At 43.3% G+C, this 26,987-nt stretch overlaps 1 protein-coding gene across 2 annotated transcripts; it reads right to left on the bottom strand.

Moving 5' to 3' along the window:
• Positions 1-232: 232 nt before the first annotated feature.
• Positions 233-23,376, bottom strand: LOC116943222 (kinesin light chain 1). 2 transcript variants are annotated; one of them, XM_076067695.1, is made up of 16 exons: positions 23,057-23,376; positions 19,567-19,834; positions 17,053-17,283; positions 15,109-15,187; positions 12,580-12,808; positions 12,011-12,098; positions 11,355-11,456; positions 9,910-10,083; positions 7,653-7,752; positions 6,908-6,969; positions 6,738-6,805; positions 5,723-5,831; positions 4,975-5,130; positions 4,241-4,374; positions 3,021-3,087; positions 233-2,739 (listed from the first exon to the last, which is right to left on the bottom strand). In XM_076067695.1, the coding sequence occupies exons 2-16, from the start codon at positions 19,813-19,815 to the stop codon at positions 2,659-2,661; spliced, it is 1,929 nt and encodes a 642-aa protein (XP_075923810.1). In that variant the 5' UTR covers positions 19,816-19,834; positions 23,057-23,376; the 3' UTR covers positions 233-2,658. The 2 variants fall into 2 exon arrangements, with proteins under 2 accessions (XP_075923810.1, XP_032811796.1); XM_032955905.2 differs by having other exon boundaries at positions 6,908-6,957; positions 23,057-23,375.
• Positions 23,377-26,987: the final 3,611 nt, after the last annotated feature.

Genomic DNA, 26,987 nt, shown 5'->3' with positions numbered 1-26,987 from the left:
GGAAGTCCACTAATAACCTGTGTACTCTTCTTGAGAACTGATTTTATACTTTTGGCAGGACATCTGCAGCTCACCAATATTTTGGTGCTCCAATGTGTTTTCATGTCGACGTTTTGATCCATGTGCTGGATGCTTCTTCATACATTTCAGTTCCTTAAGAAGCTCCCAACTTGAAGCTATTCACTTGAATGTATAACAGTACTTGTGTAAATAACTTGCAAAAACAGGGACATGTTTTTGAAACGTTTAATTGTATATCGCCATCTAAACTCAACTGTTTCAATGTAACCAAAGGAAATGTCTGGTCCACGTTCTAGCGATATTACTCCCAATGCTTTCAAAACTACAAACCTACATCAGTTTACACAATGGAACTGGTACGTTCAAGACAGAGAACTTGGCTGGCACCACAGGATAACATGCGCCTATATAGCATCCAAAAAACAAGGAACAAATGGCTAAAATCTTAAGGTCATAGGTGACAAAATACAGACTTTTTAAGTACTTCATAAATGAAACTAATGGTTTCCTTTTACATATTTAGTGCAAGCATTGCTCAACAACAGGACAATCTGAAATCGCATTCATATCTGCTGAGGATAAAATGATTTCAGTTTTTTTTAAATGTTGCATTGCATGTCTTAAAGCGGATACATTCTAGAACGCACTTGGATGGATGGTTCAGCGTTGAAACACGGGACAAAAAACGCGGAACAAACACAAGGGGAGGGCGGGGGCAACGTGCCCTCGTCTACACAGACAGCAGCCAGGGGGCAGCACAGTTAGCTTGGGCCACTGGCAGGCACTTAAGCCAATCCAATCACACAGCTTCGGTGGGTTGGATTTGGGGTTGAGACAAAGGTTCTAAACCTATCGGTTGGCAAATGTAATCCTGCCTCCGGTGATTTTTCACTTTGGCAAAAAGCCACTTGAAATGTAAGAGCCGTACTAGTAACAAGCTAAACAAATTGTATTTCTTTATTCATATGCCTCCCGACTTTTTTAAACTATCTACAAATTTCAATAATTTAAACATGTATGTTATATTTACAATGGCAAACTGTAAACAGTCTAGAAAATCATAGCACTTCTCTTTGAGAAAATGAGGGAAAAGATGATGCATACTCTAGCATACTCTAGCATGCTCTAATGCTTGCCTTACAAAGTACAGTACTAGTAAATATACAGCAATACACTTTTTATATTCTACCGCAAGTTGCCTGTCATATGATCTTAGTAGGTCCTCTATATGCAATTATTACATTGCAATTGACTAAGATATGATAATTTATGAGAAGCTGGGATTGTTAGTCAAGTGTTTCCGGTAAAGGCCTTCGAAACAAAAAGATGAATCTCTTCTTTGTACCAAGTCCTTCAGGTCCGTTTACAAATCACTTCTATATGGAGCAAAGCCAAATGTCAGCAATAGCCATGATCAATCCACTGCTGGACGAGGTCCTCACCAGGTTATCGCCTTCTCTCACAATTCTATGATGTAATAATCCACCCAGCACACGAAACAATGTTATTGCTCCATTTACGCGATGGATGTTCTCTAAGACTTTTTCCATCCCTTGACTGCCCCTCCATAAACATTCTTGACCATTGCCCATCATCCCTTCTAGCGACGTGTCCTTTCCAAGCCCACTTTTTTTTTGTAACAGTCAGCATGTTATCTTTAACCGATACATATTCCGTGTGTTTCTCAATGTAATTACAAGCAAGCACCTCTACATGCTGTGCACACTTTTTAGTTGGTTCCATTTTCTTTGTTAATGTCCATGTTTCTGATACACGTCTTAGCAGGTAATACACACTGAATAAAACATTCGACTTTAGGCACATCCGGTACGTTGCTTTTCATGATCAAGTTCAGTTTTCAGAAAGCACTCCACACGTCGTCCAAGTCTGCCTCTATTTCATCGTTTTGATTCTGTTCCACTTCAACAGCTCTCCTAGGTGTTACACACTCCGCTGCAAATTCCAGCTGTGTCCGACTCCCGACAGACATCACACACTTTTGTTCTGCGAACTCAATTGTGCATGACCACTGTTTGCTCATTTATAGTGAGCACAACATGAGTAATGGTTCTGTCTCGTCTTGCAAAAGGTTACCATTTGTGAATAGGCAATCATAAACGTCCTTTTCTGAGATATATACATTTATATCAGGATATATCTCAAATATATTTGTACTTTTCTCTGAATCCTGAGTATAGAGTGTGGGTTTTCTCGCTACCCAGGGATTGTAAAAAAAAAATTAAGACAACATTTTTAAATGAACGATTCAATGAAAACGAGCAATCTTAATGATCAGGCTCAAGGGCTTGTAGACACACTTCACTCCTTCATTTAATGCTGATATTCTAACTCTAAATTGCAACCAACTAATATGCTGATGAAGTAACCGTGTAAATTGCCCGTTACTTCTAATTCAAAATTCCACCAACAAAACTGTGCTTCCAAGTTTGTTCTACAGGCAGTCGACCGTAAAATCACGGAACACAGAGGCAATGGGTGATTATATCAATATATGGGTAAAACATATAGGACAAATGAAATTGGCACAGGCATGGAAGGCTGTGTAGATGTGTGAATGGATCTATCGGAGGGAGGAGAGAATGGTAGGTGTGTGCATTAATGTTTGCTCTGACATTCCTAGCTGGTGCTCTCAATGGAACCTCGCCGGGCCAGGTCCGAGTGGCTTGCACTCAGACCCTGGGTTTTGTTCAGGGACTTCTGCAGAGCACCAGGAAGAGGGTGAGAGATGGGGGGGGGGAAAGGATCACAACACAAGAATCACTTCTTAACACCGATCTCAAACCAGACTATTTTAAACTCTACAGTATTTTTAGGCAAGTGACAAATGTCAAAATAAGGCTTCAAAAAGTAAGTGGTGTGCAAGACTGATTAGGGTCACGAAGGACTACGGAAGATTAGGTTAAGGGGGCAAGGGTGTCCAGAACAGATGGCTACAAAAACAAAGTGTGTCAGAGAGAGAGAGACAGGGCTGGCCTTACTTGGTAGGCGTCATCCTCGGCTTTGGGACCAACGTTGAGAGTACTCAGAGAGCTGGCACGTTTCATGCTGCAATAAAAAAAAACCCACGTGGACATGGTATTAAAACACGGGGGTACAGCAATGGCTCGGTGGTTCGCGCAACTGTGCCCTGAACCCGAAAACCTGAGTTTTATTCCTGGCTATGGATAATAATGGTGACTGATCTGAATCAGTCCTGGGTTTCCCCCACACCCCTTTGCCAATCCACACTGACCTGCGTGGTAAAGTAGGGTCAATATCCCACATGATTGCTGACATGACATGGTGGAGGCCTTCAACCACACACCTCCGATTAGTGCGGTTGGCTACGTACGGTAAGAAAGAAGTAAAAACGTACAACCAGCAGGGGATTGACAGGGGGCTGTACAAATGTACATTGCCCTCAGTAAAAGGAGAAGTTATGTGCATGTCTTATAAAAACAAATCAACCATTTAAAGATAAACCACGCTAGCTCATTGGAAGACTTTACAATCCATGTAAGCAAACGCTGGGCACAATGGTGATTTAAATTAATTTAGTCTTTTACACTACCTGTTCAATAGCATTTGCTATCAATGGTCGAGAAGCATTTCTCCAAACCTTCCATGGTTGTTTGGCAGGGATCTAAATGTTAAATGTTTTCCCACTGATCTCCACAAACGATTAACGTACACCAATAGGCTAATGGTTTTTGTAGTTCTTTAAGTCAGTTTATTGCCCCCCTTTGAATATATGAATTGTATTAGATTGATCCTCCTACTCGAAACAAGCATGGTTGGCTGCGTATGGTGTGAAATAATTTCAACATACTAAAGCCCACTGAGCTATATAGCTTTTTCAGAACCAACCTGGCCACAAATGAAAGCTCAACGAAGTGGCTTATCACGTGGAAATTTATAGCAGCCAAATACTCAAAAAGCACGTTTCTAAATGTGGAGGGAAAAGCAGGAGGACTCGGAGGAAAATCCACGCAACCACGGGGAGAGACATGCAAACTCCATATATACAGGCGTCAGGTGTCGGGATCGAGCCCATGACCTGTATATACCGGGCAAGGTAGTTAACATCTTGCCACCGCAGCGCCCCATGCCCCATACATACGAGGAGATTCTGCAGCTTCTAACGTTTTCAGAACACTCGTTAATTCTTTAAAGTGAACTAATATATAACATTGGCGAGTTGGTGGATGCGATGTCCAACCCAGGGTTCTTGCTGTCGGCTTCCTTGTTGCTGCTGCTGCCCTTGAGCTTCATGACCAGCTTCTCGCTGCTGCGCCGAATGGAGGCACGGAGACGGCTGAAGGAGCCACTCCTCTTGAGCCCACCGCCTCCCTCCTGTACACGACGTTCACGTACTTTAAACGTATTGCAGTTTGTTTATTTATTGTCTCGAAACTTTCATCAGGTTAACATATCCGCATTAAATGGACCCAGCTCTTAACGGCTGCGAATTTGCATCGCCGAAATGTTGGATCTGGGAACTAAGAACGTTAAAGGTTATTGGGGGGGTGAAAAACTCCACGAGTTAAATTAGTATTCCATTACACATGTTAATATATCTGTTAGTAAAAAAAATCAGTTTAGATACCAGAGCCACAATCGGAACGAATAGAAACCTTCCATGACATTTTAATTTAATTCGTGTCTCTATGCACAATGGCCCCAGGCTATGTCTAAGTATGGCAGAAGCTTCCTAATTGGAAAGCCATTGAAGAAAGATGGTCACCGCATTGCGCGTTTTTCAGATGCGCTTCTGCGGCCATCGGGAACGCTCTTCCGGTATTAGGAAGCCACTGGAGCGATGGACTTTTAAATCTATGTTGAAAACTCATTTCTTAATAACTTCTTTTTATGTTTAGTTCTTCCCCCGCACCTCCGATTAGCACGGTTGGCTACGGACGTTGCGAAAAAGACATTCAACATACATGTACATACCCCGTTGCACTCTGGGACTTTTCCTGGGTCCCGCTTGGCCTCTGCATCTCCGTCCACCTTCCCCGACTCACTGAAGCCCGTGCCGTTCTGGCCACGACGCTTTTCATACACCTCGTTGTCGTAGAGCACGTCCGACACCCTGGGCTGGTGCACACCCTACACGGCGAGGTACCACGCCAGCTGATGACCGAGCGAGCTTGTGCACGTTTATTAACCACCATTTACAATGCAGCACCATCGCATATCCAACGGTCACATAGCCGCCGCCCTTGTCAATTAACTTCCCCCACCCAAGTGCAGTATTTGTGTGTGGTGTAACCGTAATATTCTGCAAGTGTTAACTCATATGTGAGCTATTCACATATCTGCCTTTTCCTCAGTCACCCAGTAATTCGGACATGCGCCATTGTACTGTATTTTTTTTTTTACAAAAAAATACCTTTGCCATGTTGGCTTTTTAGAAATATTAAATAGCATTGTGGCATATACCACTTCGTATGAGTTTTGTCACCCAATTTAAGTTTTGAATTAGTAAACCAATAATTGATCATTACAAAAAACAATGTTCTAACCGAAATGCTATTACATCCACCCCTCCCATCATGTAAATTATATATTGCTTGTGCAGACTCTTAACTAATGCAGCACAAAGCACCACACTGCAAATGGGATACCCCCCTTAACAGGTCATCTCCCTCTGGTACACTTTAAACAGTGTTTGGCGACCTTAAAAGCTGCCCCACTATACCTTTTTGCGGGAACGCGAGGCACATTCCTCGAGTGTCTCTGCCGCTTCGAACTTGCCCTGCCGCCGGTAAAGAGCGCTGAGGTTCTTCAGAGTGTTGGTCACTGTGTAGCTGCAACCGAGACATTATTACGACCACCATTTTACCCAAGAAGGCCTTGCTGGGTTCTCCAGACTCTTTTAGAGGAGGGTCCTGCCAAGTTTTCGCAACAGGGTGGCGGCGATGTTGCTGTTGTGTGTAATGCCAATTGTATTTATTTCAGCATTGAGATTTTCACCAATACCAGTTACGTTGTGTTTTGTTAGCGTGATGACACATGCCGTATAGCCTGTTACAGACTGTTGGGGCGAGTGCCGTTAGCAAGCACCTATGAAGGCAAGCAGGTCATGCGAGGGGGTGGGTGGCCAGCACCACGCCTGGCCGCCTTTGTCTCCCCAGTGGTGATGTTTACACATCGCACCAGGTACTCATTTCAGGCCGAGTCGGCCTAGGGGAGGCCCAGGGCCGGTTCAAATAATCGTCACTGGTGTTAGCCGTGAACGGGAATCGAATCACTTTTGTCGCGCAATGCGCTAACTGCTACACTACACACATGCGCACACACACGCACGTGTCGCACATCCCGAGTGTGGTTTCCCACACTTCAGCGGTTGAACTCCTGAAGGTGCCCGTAGCAGCGTGTGGCGATAGCTCGAGAGAAGAGATGACGTGTAGACCCAACCCATAAAACCGCATTTGGATTATGGTCAGCTGTGAAAACTTAAGATGTCACGGACCATAATCTCGCCTGCAATTTCCAAAAACTTTTGAGTCCTCCAGAGTCTCGTTTTTGAGCAATTGTGTTAACAACCCGTTACCAATGATAAAAGTATTTTTTTTTATAAAAGAAAAATAATTAGGTTAGGTCTAAATTGAATAATGCTCAGCTGCCGGTCCATCACATTTGGCAATGTGCTAAAGAGCTCAGCCGTGAGCGCACATTTAATGCATGACGGATAAAGGCAATTAGAGATTTACCTGTCTATCTTTCCAGACTTGTACCAGCCACCGTACTCCCCACAAGGGAGTGCCTCCTTCTGTTTGCCCTGCCGACGAAATACATCACTCGTGAATGACGTAGGATCGCGCTTCCTTAACAATGCCACGACTACCAAACGTTGCATTATTTATATGAACGCTAAGCTCACCTTGCTCTGTTCACGTTCCTCAGCATGGACCCATATAGGTTTGTTTTCACCTGCAACACAAGCTTAATATTACGTAAAAAAAAGCAATCAACATCAATCATCCGTTTATATAACGCGTAACTCAAAGCGTAATACATATCTCACAAGATGGGGGTGGAGATAGCTTACTTCACTATGAACGAGAAACCCAAGTACGATTGAAGGCCACGGCTAACGTCAGTGGCAAGTGGTATCAGAGCTGGTTCTGCCTTACCCTCTTCACCAAGCCGCACCGATCAGTGTGGTGCAGTATACCGTGGAAAGGTCTTTATCCGTAGGTGGGTTGTTTTTTTTTACTCCTCATAGGTCTCGGTGTGGAACTTCCAAAAGCACGTGAGCAAAAGTAGTGTATCTTACCAACCAGTGATGTGACTTACAAGAGAGGAAAAAAACAATCTTGACTTTACAAGCATTACAAATAATTCCACGAAAACAAGTCAACGCAAAACAGCTGGTGAAGCAAATAAGATGTATCATTGCTTTATTAATTCTTGTTTTATTTTTTATTATTTCCCTTCTACGTGACTTTACCAAAAGAACCAAGAATCTATAAAGTTAACACCTCGAGGAATGGCCATAAAACTGCATACATCTTTTCAGGATGGTTTCAACGGTGGAAACATTTTAAAAGCAGCATTGTTACCGAAATATAAAAAAACCGTTGTGGGGCATTACTACGTTGAAGCACTCGGTAAGAGGGAATTACCATCGACAGAGCCGAACTCCCGCTCATGTGCCCGCGTGAGGATCTCTTTGTACAGGGCCTCGGCATCCTTGTACTTTCCCTGCTTCAGGTAGCACGACGCCTGGTAACACAATGGACAATGCACTAAAGGACACTGGCAACATCATCACACAAAAAAGAAGTTTACACCGACTAGCCAACCTCAGTTCAAAAAGTGGTAAATCATCCTAATCATACATACAGTGAGGGAAAAAAATATTTGATCCCCTGCTGATTTTGTACGTTTGCCCATTGACAAAGAAATTATCAGTCTATAATTTTAATAGTAGGTTTATGTGAACAGTGAGAGACAGAATAACAACAAAAAAATCCAGAAAAACGGATGTCAAAAATGTTATAAATTGATTTACATTTTAATGAGGGAAATAAGTATTTGACCCCTCTGCAAAACATGACTTAGTACTTGGTGGCAAAACCCTTGTTGGCAATCACATAGGTCAGACGTTTCTTGTAGTTGGTCACCAGGTTTGCACACATCTCAGGAGGGATTTTGTCCCACTCCTCTTTGCAGATCTTCTCCAAGTCTTTAAGGTTTCGAGGCTGACGTTTGGCAACTCGAACCTTCAGCTCCCTCCACAGATTTTCTATGGGATTAAGGTCTGAAGACTGGCTAGGCCACTCCAGGACCTTAATGTGCTTCTTCTTGAGCCACTCCTTTGTTGCCTTGGCCGTGTGTTTTGGGTCATTGTCATGCTGGAATACCCATCCACGACCCATTTTCAATTCCCTGGCTGAAGGAAGGAGGTTCTCACCCAAGATTTGACGGTACATGGCTCATCCATCGTCCCTTTGATGTGAAGTTGTCCTGTCCCCTTAGCAAAAAACACCCCCAAAGTATAATGTTTCCACCTCCATGTTTGACGGTGGGGATGTTGTTCTTGGGGTCATAGGCAGCATTCCTCCTCCTCCAAACACGGTGAGTTGAGTTGATGCCAAAGAGCTCCATTTTGGTCTCATCTGACCACAACACTTTCACCCAGTTGTCCTCTGAATCATTCAGATGTTCATTGGCAAATTTCAGACGGGCATGTATGTGCTTTCTTGAGCAGGGGGACCTTGCAGGTGCTGCAGGATTTCAGTCCTTCACGGCGTAGTGTGTTACCAATTGTTTTATTGATGACTATGGTCCCAGCTGCCTTGAGATCATTGACAAGTTCTGGGCTGATTCCTCATCGTTCTTATGATCATTGCAACTCCACAAGGTGAGATCTTGCATGGAGCCCCAGGCCGAGGGAGATTGAGAGTTCTTTTGTGTTTCTTCCATTTGCGAATAATCGCACCAACTGTTGTCACCTTCGCACCAAGCTGCTTGGCAATGGACTTGTAGCCCATTCCAGCCTTGTGTAGGTCTACAATCTTGTCCATGACATCCTTGGAGAGCTCTTTGGTCTTGGCCATGGTGGAGAGTTTGGAATCTGATTGATTGATTGCTTCTGTGGACAGGTGTATTTTATACAGGTAACAAGCTGAGATTAAAAGCACTCCCTTTATGAGTGTGCTCCTAATCTCTGCTCGTTACCTGTATAAAAGACACCTGGGAGCCAGAAATCTTTCTGATTGAGAGGGGGTCAAATACTTATTTCCCTCATTAAAATGCAAATCAATTTATAACATTTTTGACATGCGTTTTTCTGGATTTTTTTGTTGTTATTCTGTGTCTCACTGTTCAAATAAACCTCGCATTAAAATTATACTGATCATTTCTTTGTCAGTGGGCAAATGTACAAAATCAGCAGGGGATCAAATACGTTTTTCCCTCACTGTATGGAGGGGAATTTTTAAGGTAGATACTGTGTGTTGTTCATCACAATGCCCAAAGTTTTGTTCCAAGGTCTGGAAGCTTCTACAAGAAATTAAATGAGATGTTCACTTCCTCTCCCTCTGTCGCTCGATAATACAGCAACCTAACAAAATGCTATATAATCATGTAGCATTAAATATAATTATATAGCATTAGAGGGCAACACTAAAATCAAGGGTAAAAGTGAGCAGCTCAATTCATCTCCTGCATAAGTTCCCAGTACGCGGAGCAAGGACACGTGACACAACTAACAACATACGTCACAATCACCAAGATGCGGCACAACCAACAACACACGACACAAACAAGAACACGCGGCACAACAAACAACAACACGCGGCACAACCCACAACCACATGCGGTACAATCAAAACACACATGGGTAGAGTGCTAATGAGCGTGTGGGCAGCTTGAGACCAGATTGTTCTTGGTCTTGGCGACGTTGGGATCATCGGTGCCAAGCTGCAGCAGGTAGATGTCGAGAGCCCGCCGGTAGTAGGTCTCCACCTCCTCGTACTTGCCCTGGTTCTGGCACAGCAGTGCCAGGTTGTTTAGCTGCTTGGCAACGTCTGGGTGGTCCTTTCCCAGCACCTGTCACGGTGGCAAGTCCATCACAAACAGAGCCAATGTCGGGCACAATTTCAAATGTAAACCATTTATTTATGAAATAATATACAGCGGTACCCCGGAGATCGAACTTAATTCGTTCCAGAAGGCCATTCGGACACCGATTTGTTCGAACACCGAATTAATTTTCCCCATAAGAATTCATGTAAATGACATTAATTGGTTCCAGACACAAGAAATCTCTCATTATAAAGCATTTTTACACGAAGTTTACAGTAATTACATGCATAAAATCATACAAAAAACAAGAAGCACAATAAATGGAACAAATGAATAAATATATGGAATAAATGAAATAAATAAACATTGAACTTCACTTTACCTGTAGTAAGGAGAGTTGATGGCTTGAGTGGAAGGTGGTGAGGAGAAGGAGGTGGTGGCGTTATTGTTTGGAACGGGAGTCCCCTTTGTCTGGGCAAGCGTCATGCACGCTGGGCCATACGCGTCTCAGCCGTACAGGTTCTTTCAAGTTGCGATTGCCGTTCGACCTCCGAATTTCGTTCGGTTTCCGGGGCAAAAAATGTTCGGAAATATCGTTCGAACACCGATTTGTTCGAGTTCCGGTACGTTCTATCTCCGAGGTTCTACTGTATGCGGGTACCAGTGTGTGGTTGACAGCTCAAAAATGAATCGGCTTTTAAGTGTCTAGAATGGAGTCATTAACCGGTTTAACTAATGCTGTAGTGATTATACATCATTATGCTGACCATTAGGAATCCATTTGGGGCTTTTAATAAATGTATCTAGGATATCAACTCGCATATCAGATGACATGAAGTTGGTGCTCCAGCAAAATTATACGTAAATAGGTTGATATAAATAACAAGTATTTTTTTTGTGCTGTAACTGAGACAATGAAGACGTCAACATTTTGGCTGACTGCCATTCAGGAAATGTTTTTTCATGAATGTTATGTTACTATAGGACTATTTGTCTCAATCAGATATATTTACCTTCAGGGAGATAACAGACATTTAAAAGTAGAGCTTTGTATATTTACCAATGTACTCCGCATATATATTTTAAATCAATAACAATTCACAAACACAGTATTTGCCCTTGAATGCTCAGCTTACTGCTTTGCATTAATCTTTTTAACACTACATATTTTCACAACCGTGTGAATGGCATCCTTTACAATGCTCTCTTATCAAGAGCATCTGCTAACTCCTGCAAGGCATGGCAGCGATTCCACGGGGCAGACAAGTAGGTGGGCCGGGCACCAGTGCCTTTACCTTCTCGCGAATCTCCAACGCACGCTTGCATAAGGGCTCCGCCTCCTTGTACTTGCCACGCTTGCCATATAGCACTGCCAAGTTGTTCAGAGTGGCTGCCACCTGAAGCAAAACAAATACAAGAGAATGTATGCATTTTCATAAAAAAAAAGTTTCACTCAAGCATGGCATTGCGTTCATCCCTACTGGACATCTGTGAACAAGAGCTTTATAGCTCATCGTATTCCACCAGTATAAATACATATTCTGATTCTAATCTCCATTTTACAGCCCTGATACAATGGTGGTAATTCCAAATTTCTATGACGGGGGTCACTATCCAAAGGATAACCACTCTTGATGCGTATCGAAGTGGTGCTCATTTTACCGAGACTCAGGAGGCACAAAAGGACCGTACCGGATTTTGAACTCTGCCCTTTGATCGGTGAGACACGGGGCTCTGACCACTGCCGCCAGCTGGTCAGACATCATGTAAAATATTGTTAAATAAAAAATACCAATGGAATTACCATGCCCCTCAATTAAACACCTTTCTTATCAAGAATTGTCTTGACTTTTTTAAAGAGGGTAGATAAGATTCTCTAGCTGTGATCTTGCTCCGTGTTGTGCATGCCCCTCGAGTAATCGAGTGACTGTTGTAGCATTAAGCAACTCACAGCAGGATGATCTCTGCCCAGGGTTTTCTCTCGGATGGCTAGGGCATCGTTGAGGAGGTTCCCTGCCTCCTTGTACTTGTTCTGATCCCTATACAAATAGACACACAATTGACAGAAAAAAGATCAATTCATCGTCATCACAATCATTAGCCATGGGCAATCCATTGCTAGAAGAATACCTCAAGCCACCGCCATCGCTCACAATCCTGAAATGTAACAATGCACCTGCAGGGTTGTAGATTTCTTTGCTCCAAATCTTCACTTGAAATCTACTCGGATACATTATATCCCACAGCTATCACAAATCTTTCATGATCACTGGCCACGCTATTCACCCTGAATCCACACGTTAGTTAACTTTAAGTCTAACCCGTGCATATTTAGCGTTGTCAAAACACATTTTAAATGTGTTGCCGAGTGCTTATCTGTCCATACTGACTTTGTGCTCAATGTTACTGGAAAAACCCGGAAAAATCTATTTTAAAGTATGAATATGGCAAGCACTGCACATGATCGAGTATCTAAGCCACGCCGCGCGGAAAAAAGTGCCGAGGACACAGCACAGCCACCTGTAGACGAGCGCCAGGATGTTGAGCATGGTGGCCACGTCCGGGTGGTCGTGGCCGCTCGTCTTCTCCAGGTCCTCGAGCGCCTGCTTGCAGAGCGGCACGGCCACCTCGTAGCGGCCCTGTGACGCGTACTGGATCACCAGGTTGTGCAGCGTGCGCAGCCGCGCGGGGATCTCGTAGCCGCCCTGCTGCGCCGCCGCCGCGCCCGACATGCCTCGAGACTGGGTCACTGTGGTGGGAGCACAGCACCGGGGACGCACGTGTCACTGGTGGGCCAGTGCCGGATGGATTGCTTTTTTGCCTCTTTCTCTCACCCTTTCATTTTGGGGTGGTGGAATCTTTGCCTTACAGAGAGATGGAATTTACATGTCGCAGGTCACATAACACAGCTGGACAAAATTTACCACGGACACCAATAGAAGGCATGGGGGGAAGACGGATGCATTGATGGCGAGATGAAACCATAAAAGAGTTTGTAGGCCACTGCTAGATACTCCAGAACAACTAAGGAAAGGATGGGATGGAAAACATGTAGACCTTTGCCCAGCAGTGGAATATTGCAGGATAAAAACAACAATAAAACACACGTTAGTCACTTCTGTCACGGCAAGAGGCCCTTGTATTGACAAAAGTAGCTAAGTGCGCTAAAATTAGAAGCACTGTTGCTAGGTAGAAAATATTCCCCCTCTCGTACCTGAATGGTGTAGCTCAGATTCTTGTATTGGATAAGATAAATCCTGATTGGAAGCTGAATTCAAGTGGCATGCTTTAATGGAATGTGCCAAATAAAAGGCTCTACATCTTCATGATGTGAGGATCACTTCTGCGAAAGGACAAATGCGGGAAATATATCTAAAATCTAGTTGAATCAATGTGCTATTTTTATTGGCTAGTTGCTGGCGGGTGAGTAAATTGTAATTGGAATGAACCATTTTATCTGTTTGGCAAGCCGTTTTACATTTTAGGAAACAGTGCATCAAATAATTATTCAAAGTACTGTGGGGAAAATGGAAACATGCATTTAAATTAACGCCTTCTGAAATGGCTATGGAGCAAATAAAATATCCAAAAAGGTGATATAAAGGAAATACGAAAAAGGTCTTGCATCGACTTAACATTCCGGTTGCATGCAATTGTTCAACCTTATTACTTATTCATTGCCAAGCTATTCAGCTTTGATTCGGACATTATTTAATGCACACATTGCAGCTAACCAAGTAAGATGTTAGATAGAAACCTATCCTATTTTCACCTGGACATTCTGTAGGACCATTGGTGAAGCAATACATGTGCTGGCCATAAGCTGCTGGGTCTTCACTTAATTTGAATGATATAACATTGATTGATATCCCTACCAGGAGGGCCTACCTATTCCTCAGTAGTAGAGCTCAAGGCATCCCTGAAAACGTTTTTCCCTGGGATCCTAGTCTGGCAAAACATTACCTGTCTCTGTACAAAACAGCCAAATGTAACATGATATAAAAAACACACAAAATACTGCAATACAACACGAAGAACTACCATACAAATATGAAACTAAACAAGTATACAATATAGATTAAGAAAAAAAACCCAATACCACTGATAACAATGAAGCATAGAGACACACACACACCTGGCCACACAGTTCAAACTACAAGTGGCAATAGCACAAATTCTCACACATCAGGTGCACACATACAATAGCGATTTTATGCTGCCTACAATTGTGAGCAGCACAAATAATGGAGACGTTGTCTGGAATGGGAGAGATTGCAATCCCTCGGCGGCATTGGGTGATTTATTGTACACCCCGTAAGGAAGAGGAGCAGAGCCCTCGCGAGTCTCACGCTCAACAACAGAAGGGAAACAAAGGAGCATGATAAACACAATGTGCCACTTTAGATTCACGTGTCACACTTGGCACATTCCAAGGCCGCTGCCTAGCATAGCTGTTACCGGCTGTAAACGGTTACGTCTGTGAACAGTTAAAACTGCCAAGAGAGATCTTAACAAAAATTTAAGCATGTGAAGCTGGAATGTTAGAACACTGGGATAAACACCTCCAATTTAAAAGAAACGTGGCGTATAAGCCACAGTAAGAGCTTGTTGTTTGCACATTTTTCCGTGGTCAGCAATGCCCAAATAATAGCAAAAAAGTTGCAGCACAAAGCACTTAACCTTCAGGCTACTTGCACTGCAAGAAATACTGTAGGGTGATACGAGTTCTTTACAATTCCGAGAAGGCAGAAGGCTTCCACTTGCTGTGACTTCCACATCATACATTGTACCGTGTAGTCATTATATAAACTACAAGGAATATAGCAAAGAGAAGCCTTGACAGCAGATCACATTAACATGGAAGCCAATTTTAGAAAGACACATTTTCAATAATAAATAAAAATGTTAACACAACAAACCAACTTCAAACAACCAAAAGATCTGTCTGATATTTCAAAAATAAATGAGAGCTTAAAAAGGCAAGATGAGAGACTTCGACCGGCTGTGGTTGAGAGCATCCTGTGTGTGCAAGGACGCGCGGACACTCACTGCTGGAGCTTTGCTCATCCTCGTCGTTTGGGAACAGGTCATCAAGGGGCTCCTTTGAGGACTCTCCATCCTTCTCCTCCTGTAAAGATCAATCAGCTGTGAACCCCCGTGGCCCTATACTGTATACCCCCACACTCCAATTACACAATTCACTCGCTGGTAATCCATTTTCAAAGAGGAGCAGTCACATCAAACAGTTCAGATAGGAGAACTAAAACAAATACAAAATTAGACTTCAGGTGTATTTAATCGTGCATGTTCTGCGTTTAAATTGATCCGAAACATCGTAACTCGCAACACGGGCAATTAAAATGTATAACTAACGCAAGCAATATTCTCATCAAAACAACTCTATATTACAAAATAAAACCTTCATAAAGTATAGCATTTTTATATTTAAAACTATATAATCAATGTGAATAGAACAGCCACTATTTAAAAAGTACAGAGTACTTGTACTCAGACAGGCACACTTGGTTAACCACACATACAATGCTGCCCTGTGATTCTGGGTAGATTCTATGCTGGTTATTTCTGGAGCGCCATTACACAACTACACGTGTGGGTTGGCATGCTGAACAACAAACAACCTCCTCTCCCACCGTTTGCAAAGCTGTCAAATGTGACGCAATAACATCCTAACAGCTATCAAAACAAATGACTGATAATTAAAACAGGAAGCGATATGGTCACCAAGACACAAGAGTAATTTCAAAAGTGCTGTTGTCAGCTCCGATCCTCAGTTTCTCACAAAATTCATGGGCAAGGTAGTGGTTATTGCCAATAAAGGATTTAATATTGAAAGCTTGCTCAACAACATGGGTGTATGTCAAGAACAACATAGAATATGATGTTTCGATTGCAACACAAGCAGTCGTCATCAGGTACGAATGAATGAGAAAACAAACCTCGTAAACTTGGAAATATAATGCAATACAACACAGAGTCAGCTCACATAACAGTCAACACCCTACCTGGAAGAACGGAATCAACCAGGTAGGGTGTTGACTGTTATGTTAGCCGACTCTCTGTATTGTATTGCATTACATTTCTAAGTTTACTAGGTTTGTTTTCTCATTCATTCGTACCTGATGACGATTGCTTGTGTTGCAATGGAAACGTCGTATTCTATTATTATTTAATTTATTTCCTACGTGACTTTACCGAAAGAACCAAAGAGTAATTCCTGCAGTCACGAAAGCTTTGAATCTAGTAACAGAGAATGTCTTCAAACAGAGCTCTGATATCACCACATTTAGAAACTTGTATCAAAATTAACCCTCATGCCCAACAAAAAAATAGAAATTAACAATACGCACGGAGGCAACAACAATGCAGCGCTAACTTGTGACCTCCCATGTCTTACTGCCAAATTAAACACAAACAATGCAGCCTTTGCCTCTGAGATTGCCTTTGGCACGACCAAAGTTGTTGTTCAATATCGATGTATTAAACATGCCTATATAAAAGGTTATACAACATAAATTGTACTAGAGTGCTAAATACTGCTGCTCTGAAAAATAGCGCTCAAACAAAGGGGTAGCCCTCACCCTATCCGTCAACCCAAACCTATCTTTCCACTTTTCTCCCAGGCATGGTTGTGCCGTGTCAATTAGATTTCGCATTACTGTGCTTACGAGCCGTAAAAACCAATTCCAATTAGCGGCAGCGCTATGTTTCAGAACAAAAAAAAATTCACACAACAGTGCCATAGATTTTGGTGCTTTTGTTACGGTTGTTTTCTACGAGCCCAAGTTAAACGGCAGTCACGTAACAACGTACCGATGAAAATCGATTCTCACGAGTGCGAGAACTATGATTTAATCCATTGATATGCTATTATTACAATTGGGCTAATTTGGGAAAACGAAATGGACCATAACGATGACTTAAATGCAAAAAGAAATCTGACGAAATAAAACACTGCAGCGGAGGGAAACTCACGGGGGGCGAGGCCTCGTCGTCGTACTTGCGCAGCTGCCCCATGAACTGCAGGTGCCGGTTCTCCTCCTCAAGCTGCGCCACGCTCTGCTCGCTGCGCTGCAGCCGCTGCTGCGCCGTCGCCAGCTCCTCGCGCAGCCACGCGTTCTCTTGGCACAGCCGCCGCACCTGAGCGCGCAGCTTCTGCTTCTCCGCCTCCACTGATCCCAGGTGCGACGCCAGCGCCACTATCACCTGCACCACGCCGCACAAGGGGGCGAGAGCCAGCCGGCGGGTACAGAGGGGGACATGGTATGGGCGGACGCAATCCGGAATTGCCAACATACTCCGTGGGCTTTTTCAGACCTAAACATTTTAAACAAGGGCAATCATCTTTTGTGCGTCATGAGTCCCTGCTGACGTAAGTGCTACATTCTGCAAGTCATGCGGCTGGGAGTTGTGACCAGTTCAAGAAGATGTTAATGGCGACAACAGGGCACGCATTGTGTTCTGAGAGGGGGCCACTTATGAAGCAAAATTTGCAAATCCAGTACCTTCATACGGCAGTGAAGCAGAAGAATAAAATTGTTCACAAGTGAAAACATTATCGGATTTGACAGCAAGCCTGTCAAAGTGTTTGCGGTTGGATGTCCATCTAAAGTAGGACAGGCATTCCATCCATTTTTCCCCCTTAGGGATTAGGGAACATTGTTTTATAACCATTTTCATTGCACTTTCAAACTTACTCCACTGTAAAGATGCAAATGTAAGTGAAAAATATTAATGAGGGATGGGTTTAATATTTCAACATTTTCATATTTTCTGGCTTAAGGAAATTGTCAGATGTTTTTCAGGATTCTCGGATAATTTACATTACTTTTAGGAACAAAAGTAATGTAATCCAATGCCAAGTGCCATCACTTTTGGCAAGAAAAGGGTGTACCTCACATCAATTCCTGTTAAATGAATGGAACATATTACTTCCTGTGAATTAATAGATACAAAATTTACTTCCTGAATCAGCCAAAACAAAACCATTTCGGGAGCATCCGAAATTATTTATCTAGGCCCGAATTTTGTATTAATCTGAAAATCGGGAAAATATTATTTAAATAATTAAATATATTTTTTATCACGCTGCCAGGGATACGCATCATAATTCTTGTTCAAATAGTCTTAATCTCAAGCATGTGGCAATGTCTTTGATGTTTAAACTTACCGAGATAAATTGTAATTGTCTGCATGAAAAGGAAAACCAGATTTGGCCTTAATGTTTTCTTGCCATCCATCAGCATCCATTCTTCTCATGAAAACGTTTAGTGCTACCTCGGTGTGGTCACACCTAAGTACTTGGAAAAATCATACGGTAGGCTCCCTACAATTGTACAATGATACAATTGTGTTTTTTATTATAACATTAGATTAGAAAACCAATGCTTATGTATAATATCCATAAATATGTATTTTGATTAAAAAAATCATAGCGATATCAACTTAATGGAGGGTTTATTCATTCAAACGATAAATGCATGTGCAGTATCTAAACAAGAACGGCAGTGAAAAGAAAATGTCGTTGCGAGCAATTTCTTTCGAGATAGGGCTTTACTGTACTGTAGCCTAGTCAGTTATCCCTATGGTGATCTCACACCTAGCAACACACTCCCTCTGTATCCATGCAAACAAAAGCTTAAGCAAGGCTCTTTGGCATGGCTATTTAAACGCAAAAGCAAAACCAGATACATGCACATCAAAAATGCACGATGCATTTATACAAACAACAGAATTATACCCAAACAACTAGGAGCACAAGAATGACAAAAATGGTGCCAAGGCATATTTGCAGAAAAATGACACCAATATTCAAACAGGAGTTTTTTATTACCTTATTTTTTACATCTACACAGATATTGCATGATGATGGTTCCTTATCCCACTGATTAAAAGGTTGGATATCTTTTGACAATGACAGCAAGGCTGTCAGACATCGGTGAAAACATAACCACCTTGACATGTGACAATGCCAAGAGCAATTGTACAGAAGGCGATGGAAATGGTTCGTCTGGTCATGATTCATGCCCCCAAACCGATGCCAAGTCGTTTTTTTTCTCGTCAACGGTAATTTCCACTCCTATCCAACGATGCTTAAGGGCATTACCAAAGTGAACGGTCTACTCCAACAGGAACATTAAATATCCTATGACATCATTCAAGAGCAGGCAACTGTGTGCACTGACATCATAGCCACAATATAATTAATGCCATGCAAACCTGGAACTACGCTGAAACATAAAAAAAGCCCATTATTTATTTCTTGATCTCTATTGTAAAAGAGAAATGTCATTTCTGTCTGGAAAGAAAACATGCCAGTGTGGTTCGTTTGCAAAAACACAATCCACTTGCCCTCACACTGGAAAACTGTAACCGCATCGATCTCAGCTACTAAAAAAACGCACACCATGCCGGTAGTTCTGCATCTTATCCGTGCCGGCTTCAGCAAGGCAAATGTAACCACCTCCCCGGTCCCGTTCTGAGACTCACCTGAGCTTCGCTGAGGCCCAGCTCTATGGAGTCGAGCGAGTGCTGAATGATGCCGGTCTTCTCGCTGACCAGGCTGCCCTCGTCGGCGCGGTTGAGGCAGCTGAGCGTGGTGATGAGCGACTCCAGGATTGAGTGGTGCTCATTGCGCAGCGCCTCCAGCCCCTGCATCACGACGCGCGTGTTCGACAGGATCTCCTCCTGCGACAGCCGCTCTGAGGCATCCGACTTGGGGCACGCCATGGAAGACATGGCCACCCGCTAGCCGCACCTGGTGAACAAGCACGGGAGAGGGGAATGTCGCATGTCACAAAATAGATAGCATGTGCTTTCCATCGCGCTTGTGTTGAATACAGTATGAACAAAACAGCACAGCTTCCTGGGCATCTCAAGCGATAATTATGTGGCATCTGCTTCTAGGAGCTGTTCTCGAACACGAAGGATCGCACTGCTCTGAGAGATTCGAATGAAATTATTGTCTCATGTCATGCCTATAGCACAATGAGGATTACATGGGGATGAATGTAAAATATAAAAAAAAAACAAAGCTTCTTAGAAAATTACTCTGTCACAACACAATGTAGTGGTCTAATGTATGAAATTTTAGGATTCATCTTAGACTCGTGTGAAAATGCGTTAGATCTGTTTACCATAAAAAAACAACGAACTTATCAAGTAAAAGGCACGTATAAAGCTGTGATGCCCATAGAGCAATGCAAGTCTGTGGGTGTCCGAGCACTATTTCTTGTGACAGTAAGAACCACTCGTGTGGTGACCTTCAATACAGATTCAGATCAATGACCTATTTTTTGTGCACCTCTCAGAATCATAATTGGCATGCTTGAAAGACACTGGAAAAGTCAATGAAGCGTGATCTTAGTAAGTCGTGGCCAGTGAGCCACATCAGAGTCTTGAGGCCTGTGAAGGGCAGACGGTCATGCAGTTGTACAGCGCACGAGCATGATGACACGTTCGTAAACCGGCACAGACAACAGCCTAGCAATTATTGGACACAAATGAGCAACTGCAAAGCATCTAATTAACATCAAGGCACATAAATATGTTGGGATGTTACTAATGAAAACGTGACAATTGTGTACACAAACGTAAACAACATTTTTACTGCAACCACGGCCTCTTAAAACATATTTACAGACGTTACATAGTACTATTTTCTTTCAGGGTAGCGCTTATGTATTTAGTATATTCATATACTTTTTTACGTGGATTTGTGCAAGATATGATCCTGACCATGCACTTTACATAGCTCTGAACATGGAATACTGCAGGCAACGCGTGAAATGCGCATTTCTTGATCTCTCATTATATCAAGGTAAGCAGAACAAATTCACCGTACACACGACTGCACATAAGTTACTGCAGGATATTTTACATTGTATTTGATAGCAAGAAAGCATCATGTTCTCAGCCTGGACATATTAAAACAAAGGAGGCAGAAGCAGCCGACAAACCGGACGAGTGGTTCAGTAAAACACAATCAATGATCTTTGTAAAGAGACACGACATGAACTCGACAAATAAATGCTTTGTTGACTCACTCGCAAGTGGAACCGGAAAACTGTGTTGCTGCTGAGTCAAAACTGCAATGTCTCTGCTCCGAGTGGCAAATATCCACTGTCAGCCGCACTTAAATTCAAGGGCGTTATTATACGCTGCTATTGCACATATTCTAAAAGAACAGGTCTATAGTGCCAATTCAAGTACGCCAGTGATCAGGGATAGGACACAGTGTACAGCAGTGGTGTGGGGGTGTAAATTGTCCCCAAAGTGAAAATACTGTAGATGGGGGGGGGGGGCAAGAGGCACGTGTTAGGTCCGGGAGTTAAGAAACAATGTCCAGTGTGTGAGCGCAGGAGAGGGAAGGGACATTGCATGGGTCAGATAAATACTGTACGTGGGAGAGGTGATTCAGGAGATAAGATATTTTGGGGGTGGCATTTATGTTGGTGAAAAGTATGCTCCAGTTGGGGATTGGTAGGGGGTTGTGATGTACACAGGGACATCTGTAAAAACAAGCTTCATAGCTCATCGGATTCCTCTCGTCTAAAATAAAGATTCTGCAAATTAAGTTTATGGGGGGGGGGGGGGGTGTGTGCACCCATCTGGTGTGGGAATGGCCGGGAGGGAGGAGCTGGGTGAGATAAGGTCACCGCTCCAGTTAGGGAGATGTCATCAGGAGAGGTCAGGGGATGTGGGAGGGGATGTTTCCAATTGGTCAGAGCGAGAGTCCTATAAATTAATAAATGGGGGATGTTGGGTCCAACGGGATAAGTAAAGAAAGGGATTGGGGCTTGCAGGATATATGTATGACCTGCTGGCTTAAAGGCTAGGCAATGGTATGGGAAGATAGGAAGCACGTGGCTTGTTCTAAGGGGGGCTCTAAGGGGGGCAGCACAAGCATTGCGGGATGGTGCAGTGAGAGGCTAAAAGACAAGCGATATGTTTACGCGCTTAAAAACAAGAGGGCAAAAGTCTTGTGGAAAAATTATGTGGGTGGTGGTGGGCTGCAGCAGTAGTAAATTACCTCTTGAGTTAAAGAGGGAACACGTGTCCAGAGTGGGGGGCCTCGACAGCAAAGTTGGCAGGGGGGGGGGGCACATACTATGTGGCATAGTTATTTGAAGGCCTGTGGGAAGTGTATGACATGTTGGCTTAAATGTGTGGGGTGGGGGGCATATGTGCTGAGAAGGGGGGGGGGGGTAATCAGAGAGGGGCGAGGGTAGTTCGGGGAGCGGTGGTGCAGTGGTTAGCGCTACGCTGCGCAACAAACTCGGCGACCCGAGTTCGATTCCCGCTCACGGCCAACAATCAGTTGACGATTATCTGAACCGGTTCTGGGCCTCCGCTAGGTCGACTCGGCCTCAAATGAGTACCTGGTGCGATGTGTAAACATCACCACCACTGGGGAGACAAAGGCGGTCGGGCGTGGTTGCTGGCCACCCACCGCCTCCGTGTGCGGTGCCGGCCTTCATAGGTGCTCGCTAACAGCACTTGCCCCTACAGTCTGTTAAGGCTATACGGGGGATCTTAGTTTTTGTGGGGGGGGGGGGCAGTGCAGCAAGTATGATGAAGTGCTGCACCCCCCCACCACCACCACGACCTCTTTCGAGCTCGTGACCCCAACCTTAAGTGGGTTACCGTTAGACGAGGGTGATAGTGCGATTCAAACACCAACACAAATACTGTATATTAAGTCACAGTTTAATTTAGGCACACAACAACAAAACGTAGTCCGTGCGGCATGTAAAGATAAAATAAAACATTTTTTTATTACGTTACATTTAATGATCGCAATAAACTGGGCGTGAGGAGAATTTATCACGATCGTGTCCGGACAACATTAAACCGATCAAAATATATCACTTAAAACACAAGAGACGCGTGAGGTTAGTGGCCATCGGCGGGCGGCGTCTTTAATCGTCGTGTCATTAAGTAAATGATTAATCGCGGGTGAATCATTCGCGACACTCACGCAAGCCGAGTCGTCGTCCCGCTGCCGCCAGCCACCGCCAGCCGCCGCCGCCGGCCTCGCTCGTTTAATTATCCTTGCAAATTCCCAAATGCTTTTAATCTTTACCCAAAAAAAATGAATAAAAAACAATCGGAGGCGGAGGCGGGCCCCCCACTCGCGCGCCGTTTGTTATATTTTGTTGTTGCTGTTGTGTTGTGTTATTTTTTGGTTATTCAACGAGGCTCGTAGAGTTAATTCTGCTGGCTGAGCCGCTCCTCCGCTCGCGGCCGAGATTCTGTCAACATGGCGGGGGAGGAGGAGTGGGGGGGGGGCCCTGCGCGCGCGCGCGATACGCCGCGGACCCGGCTCCGTGACGTCATTTCACAGGCGCCATGCGTCATTTGTTGTTGTTTGTGTTCTTTGTTGCGGAAGTGTGACGTCGGTTTTTTTTGGGTGTGTGCGTTATTGTTTGCAGGCGCGTGACGTCATTTTTTTGTGGTTGTTGATTGTCGCAGGCGCGTGACGTTTTTGTGTTCTTGTTGCAGGCGCGAGCGTAATTTCTATGTAACTTTTTTTTAAACACAGCACTTTATAGTTCGTATGCTTTATTTTAAGTATCAGGTCTTCGCTCATTTACCAGCTTCACATTCCCTATTGCCGTACAAAAACCGGAAGGGCCTTTGCTATTGATGCCCCCAGGGTCTGGAATGCTATTGCCAATAAACTGCAACTTGAATCACTACCTATGAGATCTTCTCTCAAAACTGCTCTAGAGAAGTTGTACACCCCTAGCTGCCACTGCGATTCAGTGGCCTAAGATATAGCTCTAGAGTCTAGATTTTGGTGTTATAATTTATTTATGTAGTTTATTGTTAAAAATTCGGTCACAGTCCCTATGATCACTGTTACATTGGATGTATGGCTTTTATTTTGGTGATTTCGAAAACTTTTTTTTAGTTTTGGCCATGTTTATGTCTATTGTAGTACGGAGTTAGACTGATGGCCTTAATCTTAGTTGTCTTGTGGTTGTTGTTTGACTTGCATCCCACTGGGATTTTTGCACACAGCGTTGGTGTACGGTGCTATTTCAGGAATATTTTGATATTTTTTTCCCTGTATTTTCTGTTTGCACAGTCACATAGTCACTTTAAGGTGTTTTCTTGTTCATGTTTTTTGTTTGTTGCGGTTGCACCCGATTCAAGAGCCGAATGGCTCACAGGGCTATACCAAATAAATGAACTATGAACTATGGCTCACTTGAGTGTGAATACACGATTCATTACAATGTGTAACAAAATTAATAAAAAAAAATGTTCCTGGGTAGTGTTATCTCCTAATTGCTTATGCCTCAAAAGTACAGAAAATGTCTGTTATTCCCCACAAACTTTGCTTTTGTGACCAGGACAGTGATATTTTGAAATTTACCTATTTTCAAAGAGAAAACGTGGCGTGCATTTGTGTTATTCCTTCACGTAAAGTCCTGGTCACAAAAGCAAAGTTTGTGGGGAATAATACCAATTTTCTATACATTTGAGGCATAAGCATTTATAAAATAACACTACCTAGGAACAAAAATCGTGTTCTAGATTTAAAGCTTTCGTGACTGCTAGGATCCATACTCTTTGGTTCTATTGGGTAAAGTCACGTAGGTATTTTCACCTACGTGACTTTATCTAATAGAACCAAAGAGTATAAAAATCGTGTTACATAGTGAATTATTAGTTACGCGGGGCGGTTTCAAGATTGCCCGAACGTGACGTCAACCTGAGCACGCGGCACCAGCAGTGACGTCACGTGGGATCGAACATCATCCCACCCAGATTGTGAATCGGAAAATACCACCCAAGTTGTTTGTGGTGGTGATGATGCTGCTTATCTTATTTTATATTTAAATAGCTGTATTAGCAGTGGTGGCACAAACAAAAACTGAACACGTTCGTCCATACTGTATTAGAAACAATAAAAATCTCTCTGTTTGCCTTCCTGGTTGGCTGGCTGGCGAGCGTGCAGGCGGGGACGTGGGCAGTGGTGACGTCACCGCGCACATTTGCGCAATGACGTCACCCGCATCCCAGAGCGTCGGTCCGGGTTCGTGCGTGGAGACGTCACGCCCCTCCCACCCTCCTCCCCTCCCTCCCACCCTCCTCCCCTCCCTCCCACCCTCCTCCCCTCTCTCCCCCCACCCCCCCGCCCTACCCCCATCCCCCGCCCTCCCCCCACCCCCCCGCCCTTCACCCCGCCCCGCCCTTCACCTCGCCCCGCCCTCCACCCGGGCCCTGTACCCCGCGCACGAATGCAAGGCCACTACTGGCATCGACAATCTAAACCAGTGGTTCTTAACCTTTACAGCAGCCTTGCACCCATTTGGTTATCAATCGTCAAAACGTGTATAATGTAAATAAATACATGGATTTTATTAAACAAAGTAGTTATATATACGTGCCCGTGCTTCATTTGTGTTTCTATTATTTACCTTCTAAAAAATCTGGCCATGCCTCGCACCCCTAGAAAGGGCATCTCGCACCCCCAGGGGGTGCGTTCACCCCAGATTAAGAACCACTGATCTAAACAGTCTTCACATTTAATGTAGTGTTGAGTTATTTTGTTTATCGTGCTTGTGCACCGCTGCCACGCAGCAGCAGCACCACCACCAAATAATGTGTATACAGCAAAAGGATAATTGTATTATAGCTATTCTTTGGGTCTTTCGGTAAAGTTAAGTAGATAGGTTCAAAGAAAAAAAAACTACGACGTTTCGATCGCAAAACAAGCGGACGTCATCAGCTAACGTTTTCGGAAAAATGCCCTTCATTCTTGCATAGAGGCCAGAGAGATTGAGTTTAGAAGAGTTGGGGACTGCACTCACTTCTTTACACCATGAGGCCTGATGAGAATTACACCTTTAAAATGTTTCCTGAAGAACAGTGTTTTAATTGGTCAATGAATTCGTATCTTTTGAATAAGACAAGCCATACATCAAATATGTAATGTATTACGAAATACTGTAAACTAATTTGTATTAAGAGTAAAATTATAAAATTTTGCTGGCCCATTGCATTATGGGTATAACTGCAATCGGGAGGTCAATGGAAACATAATTAGAATATTCCATATTCTTAGCTCTTTCGGTAAAGTCACGTTGAAGGGAAACAATAAAATAATAAAATATATATAACAATAAAAATTCTCACGACGTTTCGACCATAACACAAACACCTGATGATGACCGTTTGTGTTATGGTCGAAACGTCGTGAGAATTTTTATTTTTTATATATATTTGATTATTTTATTGTTTCCCTTCAACGTGACTTTACCGAAAGAGCTAAGAATATGAATTACTGCAGTCATGAAAGCTTTAAATCAAAATGTAGTATATTCCACTCTAGTTTTTAAAAATCTAGTTTAAGAATATTCCACTTCGTGGTTAATGCATGCCTGGGCCCAATTCACATTTCAATAGGGCTCACAAATACTTAAAGTTACTGACTATTACAAGCAGGATAAATATATTAATCAGACTCCAGAATATATCCACTGGCTCATCCACCGACCTAGACATACGCATAACTTCCTTAGAAATAGATATTTCATTGTAAATTGATAATTTCCCAGACATAAAAAAATATTTCATCGTTCCACATCTGCAGCGGTGGTCATTTTTGCCACTCCGTCGTGAGTCAAACAACGACAATAAGAATGATTTCTTAATCCATGACAATCTGCCCAATTAGTCGAGGGTGAATCGTTAGATGCATAATTTCTGTAATACATCACTTACCCATGAATGCCCCACTGAGTTCAAATAATTTCTGATCGCAATGTTATGCCAATTTTTTGTTTCATACAGTAGAAAGAGTAACCGGAGAATCCTGCATTACAAGAACTCAAAATCCGCCCTAAGATATGCCTGTAACGACTTGGCTGTACTGCTTCTTAAAGATATCACCCCGG

This window comes from Petromyzon marinus, chromosome 17, assembly GCF_048934315.1.
Source record: "Petromyzon marinus isolate PM22_M1 ecotype Great Lakes invasive population chromosome 17, UKy_Petmar_22M1.pri1.0, whole genome shotgun sequence".
Taxonomy (NCBI): Eukaryota; Metazoa; Chordata; class Hyperoartia; order Petromyzontiformes; family Petromyzontidae; genus Petromyzon; species Petromyzon marinus.
Note: the sequence above shows the minus strand (reverse complement) of the source record. Positions and strands in the feature narration are given on the sequence as shown.

What these genes read in the sequence shown, in the direction of transcription:
- LOC116943222 (XM_076067695.1), bottom strand. Translation starts at nt 19,815, where the DNA reads ATGTCTTCCATGGCGTGCCCCAAGTCGGATGCCTCAGAGCGGCTGTCG. An exon ending in GGATGAGCAAAGCTCCAGCA is followed by an intron (nt 12,809 to 15,108) that starts GTGAGTGTCCGC and finishes CTCCCACCACAG; the next exon opens with TGACCCAGTCTCGAGGCATG. An exon ending in AAGTCTGGAAAGATAGACAG is followed by an intron (nt 5,832 to 6,737) that starts GTAAATCTCTAA and finishes TCTCGGTTGCAG; the next exon opens with CTACACAGTGACCAACACTC.